The sequence below is a fragment of the Ascaphus truei genome, chromosome 4 (genome assembly GCF_040206685.1).
Source record: "Ascaphus truei isolate aAscTru1 chromosome 4, aAscTru1.hap1, whole genome shotgun sequence".
NCBI lineage: Eukaryota > Metazoa > Chordata > Amphibia > Anura > Ascaphidae > Ascaphus > Ascaphus truei.
The window spans coordinates 219,540,425-219,559,160 of record NC_134486.1 but is presented as its reverse complement, the minus strand read 5'-3'; the positions used below and the strand labels follow the sequence as shown (position 1 = coordinate 219,559,160).

The window sequence follows — 18,736 nt, the reverse complement described above, 5'->3', positions numbered from 1 at the left end:
ATAATTATATGTTGAAATGGGCTGAAGACCTCAATGTAGAAATATAGTAGGTAGGGAAGTCTTTGAGGATATCTGGGAACCGGCAGCTAAAACTTCAACCATTATTCCAATGGTACCTAACCCCGATTAGGCTGAGCCAGATCTTCCCAGGCACGTCGGACTTGTGTGAGAGAGGGTGCGGCCTGAGAGGAGATATGGTACACATATGGTGACGTTTTGGACACGTATTCAAACCATGCTACAAGCAATTACAGAGCTGGGAATCCCTCTGGACCCCCTGACATATCTGTTAGCAAAGCCCCCCCCCCCCCCCCCCCATCGCAGATAGGTTGTATCACAGGGAAAACTATGCTGGTTACTTGGAGTAGTGTGGTGGATACCTGCTGATAAACAATAGCCCTGAGTCTCTCGCATGATGTTAGGGGATAGCAACAGGACAGGCTTCTGGGGCATAATCATGGCTATTGTCCCACAGTCACATATACCACCCATTGTGGCCAAGCACACCCATCCACAGCACTTATTCCCTCACCTGCTGTCTCTGTAAGTTTCCCCTCAAACCTCTTAGATTGTAAGCTCTTCGGGGCAGGGATTTCCTTTCCCATTGTCTGATTTTTGCAGCACTTATTGCATTTTTAAAATTCCCTGTACTGTATTCTTTGTGAAGCGCTGAGTACACTTTTGGCGCTATATAAATAAAGACATACAATACAATAACCTGATTCGTACTCACGGTTACAGTGACTTCATCTCTTGCAGTCCCCAGGATAAGGGGAGAAATCCCTTCCTGAGAGTCTCTTTCTCCTTCTTCCTGATAGATTTCAGTCTCATGCCAGAAGTATATTAAACAGGATCTCTTTATTCTTTATGCACATGGCACAGCAATCAATCAGCAGCTCTTAGGGCCTGCACCCTCGGGAGGTCCCTGGACTACACTCCCAGCCAGCGGGCAACAGGAGCAGTCCTAGCTCTTCCCTTACTCTCAAATCCCAGATCTCGATAATAGGTCTTTTGCCCATTACTATACTGTATGTGTTGAGGAGGGTTGTTGGGGTGTGTGTGTGTGGGGGGGGGGGGATTGTTGAGGTTAGAGGGGATGGGTAGTAGGGTACCCATTGATTGCCCATGTAGTTATCTGTTCCCATGTTGAGGGCATAGGTAACCACAGTGACAATCAATGGGTTTATTGCCTACTGTTTATTTTAATGTACTGTATTGCATTGTCAATCTAATTGTAATGGGTAATTTTTGGGGGGAATTTTGCTGCACAGAAGGGAAAAGGTGCTATTAGCCATTTGGTTACTTGTGCTTTTGCCATTTGTGTCTATGGTGATGGGTAGAGGGGTTGGGGGATAGGAGTAGTTATCCCTATGTAACAGGTTTTCCCCCACCCTCTGTGAGATTACATTATTACAGGGTGTCATGTGCTGGTTACCTGCTGGCTCACAGAAGCGCTGAGTTTCCGCCGTTGTTATTGGGGAAGACAGGACAGGCTTTTGGGGTGATGGTTGATTCTTTCTCACTGGTGTGGCGCCTCCATCTCTTGCAGGCTCCAAGAATGCTGGAGGCAATCCCTGCAGCAGAACTCACTACTGCTACTTCTCCTGATTAATTGCACTTGCAGGCAGGAGTATATTATAAACAGGAACACGTTATTCTTCACAGCACAAACAATACAGCCTTTAACTGATTCAATGGTCTTCCCTCCTCCGGATGTTCCCTGGAATCAACCCAAGAGGCTTGAGGACTCGAGGGTCTATCCTGATATCTTCCCTCACCGCCTGATGGTATGAGGGGAAGCTGTCCCAATCCCCTAGGGGAGGGGATGGAATGTGGTCAGAGCCCTGCACACACGCTTCCTGGAACTCTCTATCTCAGGGGGGAGAACACTGACTACATTTGGATGTGCAGCCCCTTAAGTAACCCGGGGGAGGGTCCAAGGTCTGAGCTCCTGATTGGGCAGAACACGGGCCTTGGTCCACACACCCCCCCCCCCTGTTACTCAAGGGAGCTACTTACTGCAGGGGAAAACCCAGATTTATCCCAACACTGCCTGCGCTGGTACCAGGATTTATTTGTTGGGCAGGGCAGATTAGTAGCCAAAAAGAATACATGGCTACACACTCCCCGTGGTTGAATCTCATGGACCCGCTGATAACTACATTTGTGTACCATCCTTCAGCTGGAACAAACTGCAAAAATACATAACAATTGACAGTATAATGTTGATCGCACACACTAAATAACCAAGAGGTATTCCAGATTCCTCCCATAACATGGAGAATCTTAACCTCTCTAATAATAATTGTAAGGGTCAGGCTTTTTAACTAACTGCCCTCAAAGTGAGGAACGGTGACCAAGTACACTCTCTTTGGATTCCGTTCGGATATATACTCTATCCGAACCATATAGATGCCTCGACCCACCCTCCATACACTCATGAGGTAGCAGTCCTTTTCATCATGGTAGTACCGGGAGTGTCTGCACTTGAATGCTAGATAATCAATTATAACATCCCTCAGCCAATTCTCTCGGTTGGCCCCTATCTCCCTCATGATGGGTTCGGGGACATAAGGGTAGTCGAACCCATGGGACTGCCGGAACCGTTAGACTATTAACCTGCCAGCACGGCTGAGCTTTGTTAACTTACGGCCATAGGCCTGGCGTGGTAGTACCCAAAATAATGGCTCCTGGGAGGGTTGCTCATGGAAGTTTACAACTAGACAGGTGGGTTGTATTGCCCCTAGCTTGATCTCCCTCTCTTGTCTCCTAAGAGCTTCTGCAGCCTCCTCTGCAGAGAATTCCCATTCCTCCCATCAGTGATCTACAATGTCCCCACTGATTAGCAGGAACCGGGTCCGGTTCATGTAGGGAACATAGCCTTGGAACATGGGGTCCCAACACTGCAACACCTTTCCCACACTTGTAGCACTGTTTGTGGACACGTCAGACTCAGACACCACCCTAGAGGATACTCCCGATGTCTCAGATTTTATTGACTTGTCTGACCCTTCCCCTTCGAAGGTTAAATAGTAAGCCCACCTCCCCCCTTCAGGATGTTCTTCGTGAGAGCTCACCCCGTCTCTCCAGTCCTGAGAGGATTTAACTATTTTCTTGTTGTCCCTGGTGCAGGTGGCAACAGTCTTAGGCCTTGCAATGTCTCTGGGGAGGTCAGTGCTAATAGTAGGCCTACCATGGCTTGTTACCGCCAGCACCTGTTGCTTATCCGGGTCCGCAGGGGCCTTGCACACTCGCCCTTTGGTACTGTCATGGTGTCTCTGTAAGGCCGGGTCAAGTGAAGCGGTAATCACTGAAGCGGGCATGGTAGGGTTCTCCTCTGCCCCGGCGGTCACCTCCACAGTGATGTCATCCGGCCGCACCAGATGTGCGTCGATGTCCTCCGGTTGCACTAGAAGGGTGTTGTCATCCTCCGCATTGGACGAAGTACTGGCCTGTAGATCTCCGCTGGATCCCTCCACTGAAGTCTGGAAGAAATAAGACACATCCTCACCACCCGCTGAATCCTGGAAGTCATGTGGTTCCCCTAGTCAGGAGCAGGCATGTCCGATGCCGTCTCTCTGGGAGGCACCACGACAGTAGTACTCCTCCGCTTTGGATGCACCGTCACTTTCATTGAAGTCTTTGGCACAGGACTCCGCTCCCGTTCGGTCAGCAGGTAGGGGTTTCCTCCATAGCCACGCTGGAGTGATGCTCCGGCTGGAGCATCACTACGGATTGCCTTCCGCTGCTGTTGTCGTCCGATGTCAGTTGGGACACACCCCCAAGGGAAGAGCACCGGGACACCTCGCCATCACTGACGGCGACTTGCAGGTAGTGGTCACGCTCCTGCACCACCAGCGGAAGTGCCACAGCCTTCTTCCGGGCGGTCACCTTACCCGGTAAATCTTTAGCTGTAGCAGGAACCAGGACACATGGTTCCTTTGGAGCGTCCGCCCCAGAGGTCGCAGTGCAGGTCGCACTTTCCTGGAGCAAGGCCGCCTTTTTTCTCCTCTTGGGTAGAGTAGGCAGCGACACCGCTGGCTTTAGGTGTGGGGCTCCACACCGCAGGCATATTTATGTCAGGCTCACCTCTCCACCTGGAATGTTGCAGCAGGGGCAGATACATTTAAGGTAGCTCTCCTCATTGACCTCTACTACCAGGAAGCCTCCTGGTAGCCGGTATTGGGATACTTTACACCCAGACATGGTAGTGTAAAGTTTGCAGCAGCAGTGGGGATTAGCTCTTCTCAGCTTGCTCACCACGAGGAACTGAGGGTGCGGTAACTCGCATCCGACTCCTCCCCCATTGGTGACAGTCTCTTTGGTTGATTAGTACCTCCTCCCCCTGGTGGAATGAAGAGCACTGGCAAAATGTAAAAGGCGTGGCCTTGGCGTTCGTGCCGAGCCACTCACTTTGCAGGGCGTGGCTTAGCTTCGCGCCAAGCCCTGCACAATTTTGAAAAAGAAAAGCTTGCAACATGCAAACCTTTCCACGCAGGCCTCCCGATTTTTGGCGGGAAACTGCTCCTCACACGCTGCACATTTTCCTTGGTGGAGTATATTTTTTGACATGCACTAAAGAACTGGGAATCTGTGAGCACAAACTCTGCAGGATTTGAAAATCAAGATTTATTCACCATTTGAGACATATTGCACTATGTTTGTGTGTCTCTTTTCTTTACATATATCTACTCTCCCCATAAAGAAACTGAACTTCTGAGAAAGGATTGAGAAAGCAATCTTTTCACTTTAAGGGTTTGAGCTGCAAATCACGTTTTTTTTATATCACGCTTAAGATAGCAAGTCATGAATAATATATAATATATATTTTCTATGCAACATTATTTGCATTTTCACTGAATGTCACATTATCGTTACACTTTCTTATTTAAGGAATTCACTTATTGATTTAAGCGCCACTTTAGATAACACTGTTTTTCTACACCTGTAGATACAATTACTACTGTAATTGCTCAATGTGGTAACATTGTATTGCACAAAATAGCAATATATATTTTTTAAAGTCTTACCCTTTCTCCAATGACCAAGTCTCTTTTGTTGTCCGCACAATTAACAAAATGGAACTAAAAGTTTGTTTTGATACATTGCTCTAACATTGGGACATTACTTGTCACAGTCAGATCATTCCATACATGAATAAATGTAAAAATCTAAATCTTCGATGTAATGTTTAAAAGCACGCAAGAACGGAAAGCATTTGAACTCAAAATGATAATGCTCTGACACTAAAACGAGAGGACTTAATGCTGATATGGGGTTTATTACAAACTCTCATAACTGTTTGTAATATTTCTCCCTGCCTCTGTTCAATTTCAAACCCTTCTCCCCCGCTGCATACCTACCCCCATTCACACTGCTGATGGATATATGTTCCTACAGTATATGCTCTCCATATTTCTCACTATCCCTTTAGTCCATTAATCGCCCTGTCTGTTTATTTACCATCCTGTTTGCCATTAATTCTCCATATCTTCTGTCTTACAGTAGATTGGTATCTGTTTTTTTTACATCTGTGTTAAACTCATGGAATCTTTGTAAATCAGAGTGGCTTGATCTGAGGAAGAGAGAATTCCCAAAAGCTTGTCATATAATATCAATTCTTTGTTCAAATAAAAAAGGTATGACCTAATACTGAAGTACTTACTTACTCTGCACCATCATAACTGGACTAACACTAAGCTATTTCAATTGACTACATTTGATGCAAATTGTTGTCTAGAACAGTTTAACCCATCTCAGATAATGCAGAATATAATGAGATTTGTCACATTCTGATTTGCTCTACTTTTTTATACTAACTACTCTGTATTTCTTCCTATTGACACTGCTTAAATCACAAGTTGATGCAGACAGCAAAATATGTGAAGTAAAAACCTAGATATGTCGATGCAAAGAGACGCAAAAGGATAATGATGCAACTTACGTCAATTTTGTTCCAACTTTGCTGTGATACATGACACCCAATAGCTTTCATTTTCCTCTTCACATAACTTGACATATTAAAGAACAGGAATTGTACAACCTCTTTGCTACATGTATCTATTTTAATAAAATATTTCTTAACTCAACAAAAGTTGCATATTATGTACAGTAACAAAACCCAAATAAGTACCTTATGATTCCATTTTTCATATATACAGTATCTTTAAAAACAGAACAGTATGAAACACATTGTACGATCTGTATATTAAATAATGTTTCTATCTACAGTACAGTCCTTAAACTTACCTCTCCGGCAATTTGCTGAAACAAACTACGAAACTGTTTTTCCTCTTCGGTTTCCATTTGAGGAGGGTTTGGTTTTGGTGGCTGAAACAAAAATGTAGTTTACAGTACTTGAAGAAATCTAAAATTGTGTTTTATCATATCATACAGATCAGTTTTATTTCAATTAAAAGAAAAGTAAATCAAGTAAACTTACCTCAGGAAGATCAATGTTTATATCTCCATCAATCTCTCTAGGAAAAAAAGTATACAGTATTGAATTTATTGTACAAAAAGCTATGTATTTTATTGACAGCCACACTTTCATAGGTTTTTATCAATGTATCTTTTTTCATAAGGAAACTTGAATTTTTTCTGTCTATAATATAAGTTGGACTAGCAATGCAACAAAGTAATGTTGTAATGAACCTGCTACCGTGAAATATGATACCAGTATTGCTCTTAAACTCCTTTTCTAAAAAAATACTATTTCACTAGCATACACTCACAGACAGTGGGGGATTAAGACCCTCTGCAGCCCCTAAGCACCAAGACTTTGGGGGTCTTTTCTCGAGGTGGTCCTCGTTCTGCAGTGTGATCATGACATTGCAGCATCATGTCTGCCAGACTCTCCCACCTCCTGCCGATGCTGGGACACATCTCAGAAAAGTGCACAAGTCTTGATAGTAACTTACTTAGACAAACCTCTGTATTGATCTCTTTATTAACAGAACAGACAGAAGGTAGAACTCCCAGTGATTACTAGATATGCCACAAGGTTATTGCAAGCTGTGACTTAAACTTAAATGGATGCCACACATTACAGAACTTATCAAAAGTTCAGTTTAGTAGGCTAGTGAGCTGCTCCATCAAGTTGACTTCTTGCATTTTATGAAGACTTTCAAACTTTTTTTTTAAAGATATCTATTGTATCTGTCACAGTCGCCATGGTTAATGAATTCCACATTTTAACTGCCCTTACTGTAAATAACTCTTTGTTTTGTTGATGGTGAAATCTCCTTTCCTCCAACCTTAAGAAATGGCCCTGTGTAATTTCTGTGTTATTTTGAAAGCTCCTTGTATTAACCGTAAGTATATGTGTATATGTCTCTTTTCTAATGTAAACCAATCTCATTTAGCTCGTTTCTCCTCATAAGTCAGATTTTCCAATCCCTTTATTCCTTTGGTGGCTCTTCTCTTCACTCTTTCTAGTTAGCTAATGTATTTTTTATGGAGTGGAGCCCAAAACTGTACTCCATATTTAAGGTCTAACCTTACTAATACTTTAAACAGTAGCATAATTATGGTTTCTTACTGTACCACATCCATTCCCTGTTTCATGCAATATAAGATCTTATTTTCTTTTGCAGTTATTGCCTGACATTGGGCACTGTTGCAAAGCCTGCTGTCTACAAGCACTCATAAATCCTTCTCCATCAAGAATTGACCTACTTTTGCCCCATTTAATTTGTAAGTAGTTTGTACATTCTTGTTTCCCAAATGCATAGCATTACATAAATCTGTATTAAACTTCATCTGTTATTTACCTGTCCACGTTTCCAGTTTATCCATGTCCTTCTGGAGAGAAATTGCATCCGGCTCTGATTTTACTACCTTACACAATTTAGTGTCATCAGCAAAGATGCAAACTTTGCTCTCTATGCCAACCTCAAGGTCATTAATAAACAAGGTAAAAAGCAGGGGTCCTACTGTAGTACCAATCCTTGAGGTACTCCACTCACAACTTTAGTCAAACCTGAAATGTTCCATTCATTACAACCCTCTGTTGTCTATCCTTCAATCAGTTTTCAGTCTAGGTGCAAATATTTGTATGGTGACCATTTTGTCTTGTGCCGGTCTGATTGCCCTGACTTGAAAATGACCAATAGCAAACCATGCATCTATGGTGGTTGTGGCCCATTACGGGTGTTTAGTGGAGCTTAGAGTGAAGTAGTGGTGACCGCATAGAGAACTCTAAATTCTTTTTGCGAAACAATTATCTGAGGACCAACAGTAGTATTTTAAGACGGGATCACTGAACACAAGCTACTTATTTAGATAATTACATTTCCATTTTACTTGTGTCCTCAATTGATTCAAAAGATGAAACACGTTAATGTACTAATTTGTTAGCTATTGAATTTCTATGTATTTACCACACTGTGGCTCATCTTAAATCTGTTAGATGAAGATGTTAGCATCACACCGGAGTACTCCCTGTTGACTCCATCTGAATTGTACTTTAAGTTGTTAATTACTGTAATTGTATGTCTTTAAACTCTTCAGCAAGAATAAAAACAAATGTAAACATCCTTACTTAATTTCAGCTTTCTTCTCTGAAAAAATCCTCAGGCAAAAATCTGCTTCCTGGTGAGGTTCAAATGCTGTGGGAATAAGCATGTAGTCCCCTGGTGGAAGTTTAAATCTCTGGGAGATCTCTCGCATGTTAACGTAAGTTTTACTTCTTGCCTTTGATGGGTTAAATTTGAAGAAATCTTTTGTCATCTGAGATTCACCGTCAGGACACTGCAAAGCATAAATAAGCAATTTCACTTTAACCTGAATAGATAACAGAGAAGCATTCCTAAAACAGACATAGGGGGAGGTTGCACTGTACTGTATCTTCCAGTGTCACAAGATACCTCCCAGCTATTATACCACTGTACAGTATCTGCTAAGCATCTGGAAGGCGTCTTGCAGCTGCTGTCTCAGAAGAATCGATGGTGAAGAATGCTTGATCTGGTGTCTTATATTAAAATTGAGGTAATTTACTAAGTGGCGGTCGCCATACCATCGTCCCTGGAAACACTTCTTGATCACCTGCCTTTATATGTCTATACAATGATATTAACACACACTAAAATATAAATATGTTATATATTTAATAGCTTAATAATATTTATTTTACTAAATTATCCCAGAAATCCCATAATAAACAGACCTGATAAAGAGAATATCCTATTGTCAACAGATCTCCTCCCACTTTTTTTAACTTGCGTCTATTCTTTTGCATCAAAGCTGCTATGAACATGCAGTCCTTTTGACCATCATCTTTCTCTTTCAGGCTCAACCTGATTTGTGGATTTGTCCAAAAGGTTTCTAGGAAAGTAAAGAAACAATGAGATGTACTGTAAGTATGCAGTATGGGTATTACTCAAAATGAAAAGGAAATAACAGCTTAACAGCTATACGAGAAACACTCAAATGAAGCTCCTAATTTAAAAATGTTTAATGCATCAGTTCATTTGGTGCCTTAAAAGAAAAAAAGAGGGGCGCCCCTCTTTTTTTCTTTTGAGGTGCTACTTGGTGGAGGATTGGTTATCCTGGCATTTGGGACTGCAGCAACAGCAACACATACATTATTAGACTTTCTAAATACAGAGACCTATTAACTTTTTAACATACCAGTTTTATGATCTGAGTGCTGTTTGAGACCACAATCTGTTTGGTACAATGAACCCTGAAAGTCATCAGGTAGATGTGTGTGTGTGTGTGTGTGTGTGTGTGTGTGTGTGTGTGTGTGTGTGTGTGTGTGTGTGTGTGTGTGTGTGTGTGTGTGTGTGTGTGTGTGTGTGTGTGTGTGTGTGTGTGTGTGTATATCCATATATATATATATAGATATAGATAAATAGATATATAGATATAGATATATAGATAGATATACTGTATACACATACACTCATGTCATATAGCATACACCTATTTGTAGGTTGGTTATGCAGTATATACACCTTGCAAATCTTGTTATTTTACGCATGTAGTGCCTATTTTGGGTCCCCCTCCCCCCCCCCCTTTGTGTGTCTTGGGTTTTATATAGTTTGTATACATGTTATATTGGACATTAAAGTTTGTTTATTCAGTAGTGGATATCCTCCTTTTTGAGACTTTTTTTGTCTTTTTCTGTCATATATATATATATATATATATATATATATATATATATATATATATATATATATATTATATATATATACATATATATATATACACACATACACTCGTGTCATATAGCATATTATGCAGAATGTTTCTATTTAACTGTTGATTGTGCTTGTAGGATAGTAGGATAGGCAGAAGTTTTTCCATCTATTATTACACCTAACCCCATACACCTCCCTCAACTTCTATCCTCTCCTGTACTCCCTTTCCCACTCACCTGTTCCCTGAGACTGAGAGACCTATACAATCCTCCCCCAATAGGGGACCATTCCAGTTTTTATTACATGGGTGTCATTAGCTTAGCGCACTCATTTATCTGTTTGCACTAGTGCATTTGGTGACCTTGGGATATCCATGACCAGTATCAGAAGGATCTCAGAAAATAAGCTTATTTAAACATAGTAATTTAGAGTAGGTTGCAAAAAGACATTTGTCTACCAAGTTCAACTTGTGCTAAAGTTACTTGTGGTGAGATACTCTTTCTATATTTATATTGATCGAGAGGTAGGCGAACCTACATTAACTTGTTAAGCATAGCCATAGCACTGATTTCTAAAAAGATGTTTAATCTCTCCCTAAATTGATCGATGATATCTGCCTTTACAGTCTGCAATGATAGCAAATATAAAAAATATTCAGTACTTCTAAAGATGATTAAAAGGTCATAATGCACTTTTATGGTAGCTTTAACAACAGCGACAAGTTCTGAATGATCCTTTCATCGTATTGGAAAATGACATTTTCTGTAATCCTTTTCATAGTAAGATTCGGATAATTTGAGTGTGGTTTAGCATCTTAAAGGGCATATGGGATAGGCAATGTATTAAAAATTTGAAATGTACAATAATACTCATTTATTTATACTGAAGAATTTCCATTTAATAAAACTACTGCGTTAGAATTGTGCTTTTTAGAAGAATCATACTGCTCAAGCTATCACAAAGATTAAAATGAACAAGAAAGTGTTATGTACTGTAGACAATGTTGCACCTAAAAAGTTTCTGCATCCCCCAGCAGTGGAGCCTCTAACCCAGCTTCCCTGATGGGCCATCACTTCCCACTTTTGTGAAGTGTCATCATCTAAGGCATCTGGAGTGAGGTTACAGATCTCAATTTTATCAAAATATCTTTTGAAGTCTTCAAACTTCATCCTAATTAAAACAAATCAGAAACATTATTAAAAAACAGAAGCATATTAGTCACAAGAGAAAAAAAAAAACAATTACTGCCGCTTTTCAGTATTACATCTATTGCATTGTAAAGTACATGCAACTAAATATGTTGTATAAAATTAATCATGCAAGGAATATGTAGGCAACATTTGGATTATTAAGTTGACTCTCATTTGATGGGTAATAAGGCACTGAACACATTGTTATGCAGAAGCTTGCAAACAGGATACACAGACTTAGGTTCTAAACGTAAACATGTCACTAGTATATTGTACTTAAAAAATGTAGTGTTAATTTACAGTAGTACAGAATACAAATACATGCAGTGTTTCTCAATGTCACTGCTCATGCAGGGGCAGCGGGAAGCACAGGAAATTGGGCACAAGAGCAGCAGGTGGCCAAAATAGATTAGAGCCTAACCATTCAAAATGAGAACAAAGTAGAACCGTTATCATAAACAACTCTTGTAATAAGATCCATGATCCCCAGGCCCATAAAACATGTGTGCTGTTACTGTATACCCATGGTGACCAACACTGAACTAATGAGGACTGAATGATGACATTCAAATTAGTCATATGTGAGCTGATACAGTATTTTGCAGGGAATTTTAAATTCCATTACAAAAAGGATTGAGGATTATGTGTGTGTGTGTGTGTGTGTGTGTGTGTGTGTGTGTGTGTGTGTGTGTGTGTGTGTGTGTGTGTGTGTGTGTTTGTGCGTGTGTGCATACATGTGTGCATGCCACACCCCTTGTGTATAGCTTTATGTATGCATGCTGCCTCCCACTGAATATAGGAACAAAGGAGTGATACCATTGGAGAGTATGATGGATGATGTCACAGGAGGAGAGACATGAAAGAGAGAGAGAGATAGTTCCAGAAGGAGGAACTGAAAGAAAGAGTGCTGTCCCAAGGCGCCTGACAAGGTCTCCATCGTGGTAGCAAAACCTTCTTTGTAATCAAAGAGCATTTATTTTGGTAAACCCACGTACAACAAGAAGAAATACACAAGGAACAGTTAAAAATACACTTACTGGGGGTCTAGGGGGAAAATCTAGGCTTTCCTAGGTGCAGGGTGTGACGGTGAAGGGGTAACCAGGCAATCAAAGGTATTATGCCTGGCTGGTTACCTCTGAGAACTGTTTCAGGTTTTAGAGTGTCAGCTCTTCCACCTGTGTATTGTACCTGCAATGAATGTATTGTATGACAATAAAGATTTTATGTGTGTTTTACCTTTCCAGGAGTGCAAACTAGTGGAGAATATCAGGCTTTGAGTTTCAGGGGGGACGTTGCGGTAAAAGTGTTGTCAAAATGTGTCTAGGTAGAACTCTAATGTTGGTCCACTAAGGTATTACAAAATGCAATGAATCTACATTTCTTAAGGACAAATATAACGTTTGAGTTTTATAAATAATTCAGTATTTACTTTACCATTTACAATTTATGTGCAAATTACAAATAAATGTGTACTGCCATCTATATCGTCTTCTCTCTGTCTTCAAAAATAAATGTGTATTGTATGTGAGCTTGAAGATACTTTACCAGAATTCACCATCATCAAGTGCTGCCTGACAAAGGCGTATTTTCTCTGCTGCATCAACAGAGTTCCATTCGGAAGAACTAAAACAAAATCATAAAAACATTTTTATTGCATCTTGTTGGTTACATGTTTTGTAAATCCATACCATTAATTACATTTTGTCCCTTGGACAGCTCCTATATGTTCAACAGTAGTAAGACACAATCAGTAAACTGCAATAGTGCTGATCGGGGCACTATGACACAGAAATGTCCAATGGCGTTTCTATGCAATAGTGCCTCAATAGGCACTATCACAGCTGAATGAACAAACCCAAAAGGTTGGAAAACATTGTAGATTAGTAAAGCAATAGTAGAAGACTGAATCTCATCTCTAAGCACATCCAGCTTCTTAAATACAAATGTGAACAAAAATGTGATTACAATACTGTAAATAAATGAATGGTTTATAATTCACAAAACATCAAAGGCGTGACTGTCATGGTAGACCAGGTCTCTTAACACATTTATATTTCTGGGATCAGTCAATAGGCAAAACAAGGCAGTGAAATAAAATGGGGTTTATTTGGATAAAACCTCGGAAATACAACAAAACACAAAATACAGAAATATACACACTTACTGGGTTCTGGGGTATGAGATCTAGCCTTGATCGGAACCTTGTTCCGGACGTCCTGGACAGAGATTCAGCAGAAACTCCTGACCGGGACCTAGTCCCGATACTCCCGGAACTGTTTTTGTCAGGAATTCCTGACCGCGTTCGCTACGTTCTCAGATGAGAACTTGGTCCCCGTGTCTGACTTAGTCTCTGCAGGGCAGACTTTCCTAGCTTCAAAACGAAGCCGGTTGCTCTGTTATTTAGGACAGAGCAACTTTGAAAAGCCTGCCCTAGCTTCATCGACGCAAGCCACAAAATCGCCTGGTTCTCTGACTGGGGCTTCTCCTCCAGTAGGTTTATAATTCATACAGTAGGCTCCACTGTTGTTTCTAAAGTCACCATAGACAAGACAATCCTACTTTGCTTTCTATTAGTATAATAATATTTTTTTGGCCCATTAAAAGCCATAATTACTACTTTCATTTATACAAGCTGTGTTTAACCTACTCAACTTTTTCATTATCATTGTTTTCATTATTTACATATTGTCCACATTGTTTCATACAGTAAATATATACAGAATCCTACTTATCACTCCAGGCACCACTCCACTCCACTTGTCCCCAAGGATTCCTTATTCTGATGAGTTGTAATTTTTGTCCTCTGTAATTTACCTAGTGGGAAAAAAATCACGGTGCTTTAATTTGATGACCATATAAGACATAAATTCAATACTGTACTTTGAAATTATAGGAAAACAGAATACCAAAAGTCACTCTTACCGCTCTCTGATCACTATCTAATCTCCCTTCACCTTATCCTGCCTCCTGCCAGCTCTACTCAATCTTCCTCCCACACACACTTATGGGAACCTGTATACCTTACCTGGATTTAGTCTAAACCACACCATTGAGACTGCCTAGCAAAAGTCGACAATAATCTTCTGACAATGACCTCCAGGGCAGTTATCCTTTTTAATTCTAATGGGCCTCTCTGTTTTTCGGACACTACACTCTCATGGTTCACCTACTATCTGACTAACTGCTGCTCCAGTGTTTAACAGGTGTAGCAGTAGTTATTGAACTGGTTAATGCAAGTCATTGGGTTAATGCTGACAATATCTGACACTGTTATCTTCTTAACACATGTGTGCCTTAATGTGTTTTGTGTGTACAATATGATGTTTGGAAATCTTCCACTTCCTGAAACTAATTTTGCATGTAATATATTTACATAGACAAACCTGACAACTAACTCCATCTCAACCAAATATTAACAATCTAGTCTTAGTTGTATACTCCCATTCTCTTGTCTGTTAGCAGCTTTATTATAATGGTTTAAGATCTCAAGGAAGATATGTCTGGATTTCCATCATAGTGTTGATCTGGAAATACAGTAGGGGGCAGGCATGCATAAAATAAGTCAAGTGGTGGCAATTCTAACACAGAGAATATGAATTATATGTGTTTGATCCAACCTTTAAATTAAAAAACTGACATACCTTATCCAAGCCAGTTATTGAATATGCATGTCCCTTTACAAGTCCCTCGGGGGTCTTCGCTTCTGTTTCAGCAGAGTTGGTGACCTAAAAGATAAATAAAGCATATTAAGCACACGCTTTGCAGATGTAGGGGGTTATTCATTAATGGGAGTTTGTGTGATAGTGCCCTGATTGACACTAATGAAAAACACCCATAGTGGGGGGGGGGGTGGGGGGGACTAGCTACATGAACTGTATTGTGTTGAGTTGTTATTTTTCTTAATATTTTCAAAATATGGGGTACATAAAAAGAAATGGTGGGTGGCATATTTAAGGGCTACATAATTCTGAGCAATCTTTGTAGACTTTACAATAGCAAAACTATATTTTTTAATGTGACATAACTGATGGTCTCTGATAGAGAGAAAATCATCCACAATAAGTTACATACAGCACAAACATCCTAAACATAGAAAATTATTCTAAGGTTCACATTACTACACAATTATTTAGAGTATCTGTATGGTAAAGTAGCCATAGAGCAGTTCCATAATCATTATATGGAAGATACAGTTAGCTAGATAAGACATTTCAGGACTATGGTTTATACCAAGATATCATTACTAGGGAGGGACTTGCCTATAACTTGAGAGTTATAAGTTCTGTATGTCTCTTATTCTTTACAGCCCCAAAATTGGTTTCCCAAAAAGGGCCATACAGGGATCACAGCAGGTTAGAGAAGATACTATACAGAGACATTATTTTGCTGTAATATAAAGTACACTCTTCTGAATAGGTTTAATTTTGACCCCATCCCATCCAAAAACACGGGGATGAATCAGGGAATATACTGTAATATGGAGTTTGGAAAGTGTCAAGTGCCATCTAAATTAGAACATATGGACCTGCTCTGTTATTATTGACAGATAGAGGATTTAGATACACAAGTCAAAACATCTCATCATTTCTTCATACAGTACGTCAAGCTCTTTCTCCCCCCAACCTTTAAATCAAGTTTTAAAATGAGCCTTATGATTTAAGCAGTTCAATAGCCTGGACTCATGACTACTTATTAAGTATTATTATTTATAGAGCTTATTTTATGGTCTTTAGAACAATAATATAAATCAGATTAACAATATTTTACCTGCAAAAATCCAGACATCTCTCTTTGTATGATAAAATAATTAAATTATGATTAAATAATTAATTACAAATAATTTACTTACATCAATAGAACAGCCCAGCATTGATCCTCTTTTAAGAGCTTTGTCCATCATCTCATTTAAATTATCAGGGGCACCTTTAGTTTCAAATACTTCTGAAACACCTCCAGTGAAATCTTCCATAGCCTCTATTGTACTACCTCCTTTTAAGGCTTCAAAGCTCCCATAAAGTCTGAAAGAAACACAATCATGTATATAAAGTACATGAAGTATTGACATTTTTGCTTTAGGCACTGAATTCCGCACTGGATATTGTGAAGAGTTTTGTGGCACTAGACGGACTCATCAGTGTATAATATTTAGGAAAAAATTCATTGTATATACACAATACCTCATTTCCTTTTGCAGATCCACCACTTTCACAAGTGTCAATTGAAGCATTTGCTGTTATATCGGCATATGATATTGTATACTCTGCAAACATTACCAGTGAATCTTATGGAAAAGTCAGGGATAAATCATGGTATAGTGTAATACCACTGCAGCTACAGTAGAGGCAACGTTTATTCTAACATTTGCCGTAAACTAGCCGGATTACATTCTGGGTATGTGTTGGGTATGTGCTGGGTATGTTCTGGGCTAGTTTGAGGCACGTTTAAGGCATTTCTGCATTGACTAACGACCCATAGGATTAACACAGCAGGGATCCCTGGCAGTCCAATTCAGTTTGAATGGGACTGCCAGGGACCCCCGCTGTTAATCTGATAGGCCATTAATCAATGCAGAAATGCTGGGACTAGTTTAAGGAAAGTTTAAGGCATGTATTCAGAATGTACCTGGGTGTTTCCTGGGTTTTTTGGGGAATTGCCACTGGTTTTTGTTCGAATAAGAGTTGCCTCTACTGTAACAGCACAGATCACAGGTGTGATTCTCTGGTCTCCTGATCCTACATTATTAGACTATTAAATACTAGTGTAGACCCCTGAATGGGCTTCTACTATTGTTTAAGCTATTAAGTTTGGGCAATATCTCTACCTGTAGATAGTTTAGCAAAGGGAGAGGAGTTTATGTCTCATTATAAACAGACAAGTTCCCTTTTAGTTCAGTCCTATAGGAACCAGGGACAGGAGCAGCCAAAGCAGTACCTCAGTGTGTTGGTAAAGAGCAAGTGGGCAAAAAACATCCAGTGCAATGGGTGCACAAGATATCAGTAATTGAGGTTCCTAGAGAGATAGATCCCTGTTAACTAAAGAAGGCATACTGTAGTCTCAGCTCTGATGAAACACTTCTCTTGGAAAAGCCCATTAACTCCTGAAGCAAAATGCCCTTTCAGGTTGGAACCTGGGATTTACCTATTGGAATAAGTTCATGGTTGCCATAAGAACGTACAGTAATCTCCAACTGTACCAACTGTATTTTGTGAAATAGCTGCCTGTGAGTAGGTTTACTAGCTATGCACTTCTGTAACCCACACTTTGCTGAAAAAGCTGTTTAATATGGCAGGTATAAGCTTATTGTGCAGCTTCCTTGTAATATAATGTTTAAACTAATTCAATTACATATCTCTTTGGACTGAAGTACTGTATACTGTAGGTATGTTACATAAATGAGTGTCAAAGCTTCTCAATAGATTTTAGCATTCATGGTCTAAAAATTGATTCTGCCCATAGGCGTATAAAATGACGGCACAGTACTAATCCTTAATGATCACCTTGTACAGTCTTTAAACATTTAAAATAGGTGCAGTCTCTTCTCTCCTGGCCAAGTGGTTGCACTTATTGTAGATGATGGCACTAGGCAACCAGTGATGCAGGTGTATCTCAGGTGAGGATGTTTTCCTTCTAGCACAGGTTCTACAGGGCAGGGGCTAGTGAACATGTGGAGGACTAAAAGGAGGAAGGGCATCAATTTTATGTACTAAAAAATGTATAACAATCCTTACATTAAACAAACAGTAAGCTATTCAAGAAGAGGGGGCCTTTGTCTTTTCTCTGAAGGACAAGTAAGCTAATAAGCGTATGATGTTAGCAATGCACATTACAATTTAAGCATACCTTTATGGCATTCCCAAGTAGTCCCCAAACTCATCCAGAAGGCAATTATTAGGACAGAGCTTCCTTGGCCACAAGTTACTTTTCCCATCTCCCTCTAGCCAAGCCCTAACTGAGCCAGTCTCCATCTTATAATTGCTACAGCAACTGAAGAACTCCCACATTAGATGGACTGAGCTATTCTACAGAGGGGAGAATAACTCTTCCCATCCCTTTACATATCATGTCCTACCATAAGGGCATGATTAAAAGAGGCAACTGTTATTACCCTCATGCATGTTAAACTATTGGACCCTTCAGTGGGGATCTACACTACTCTGTAATCATTTCATTTTTACCAGGAGGAGAATAATTAGGAGTATAATTCATAACCCATGGCTAGTATGACAATCCTTAACACTTAGGGTAATCTTTAACCCATGATAGATATCACAAGCCTAACTCTCAGTAGCCCAGTCAGAGGGAGCTACATATGAATCAAAAATAACAGGAATTTTAGAATGATTTTTGCTTGAGAGAACTAGAATAGAAAAATTATAACATAATAATATACTGTAATTTTGT

General features: G+C 40.0%; 1 protein-coding gene across 1 annotated transcript in view; it reads right to left on the bottom strand.

The window, feature by feature from the left end:
* The window catches only part of CAPN9 (calpain 9), a 118,693-nt gene that overhangs the window by 43,521 nt on the left and 56,436 nt on the right, over positions 1 to 18,736 (bottom strand). The window contains exons 5-13 of the mRNA XM_075596880.1: positions 16,185 to 16,353; positions 14,977 to 15,060; positions 14,064 to 14,149; positions 12,881 to 12,958; positions 11,155 to 11,315; positions 9,167 to 9,324; positions 8,543 to 8,751; positions 6,443 to 6,479; positions 6,250 to 6,330 (exon numbers count right to left, since the gene is read on the bottom strand). Coding sequence (XP_075452995.1) covers positions 6,250 to 6,330; positions 6,443 to 6,479; positions 8,543 to 8,751; positions 9,167 to 9,324; positions 11,155 to 11,315; positions 12,881 to 12,958; positions 14,064 to 14,149; positions 14,977 to 15,060; positions 16,185 to 16,353 — 1,063 coding nt within the window. The remainder of the gene's footprint in view (positions 1 to 6,249; positions 6,331 to 6,442; positions 6,480 to 8,542; positions 8,752 to 9,166; positions 9,325 to 11,154; positions 11,316 to 12,880; positions 12,959 to 14,063; positions 14,150 to 14,976; positions 15,061 to 16,184; positions 16,354 to 18,736) is intronic.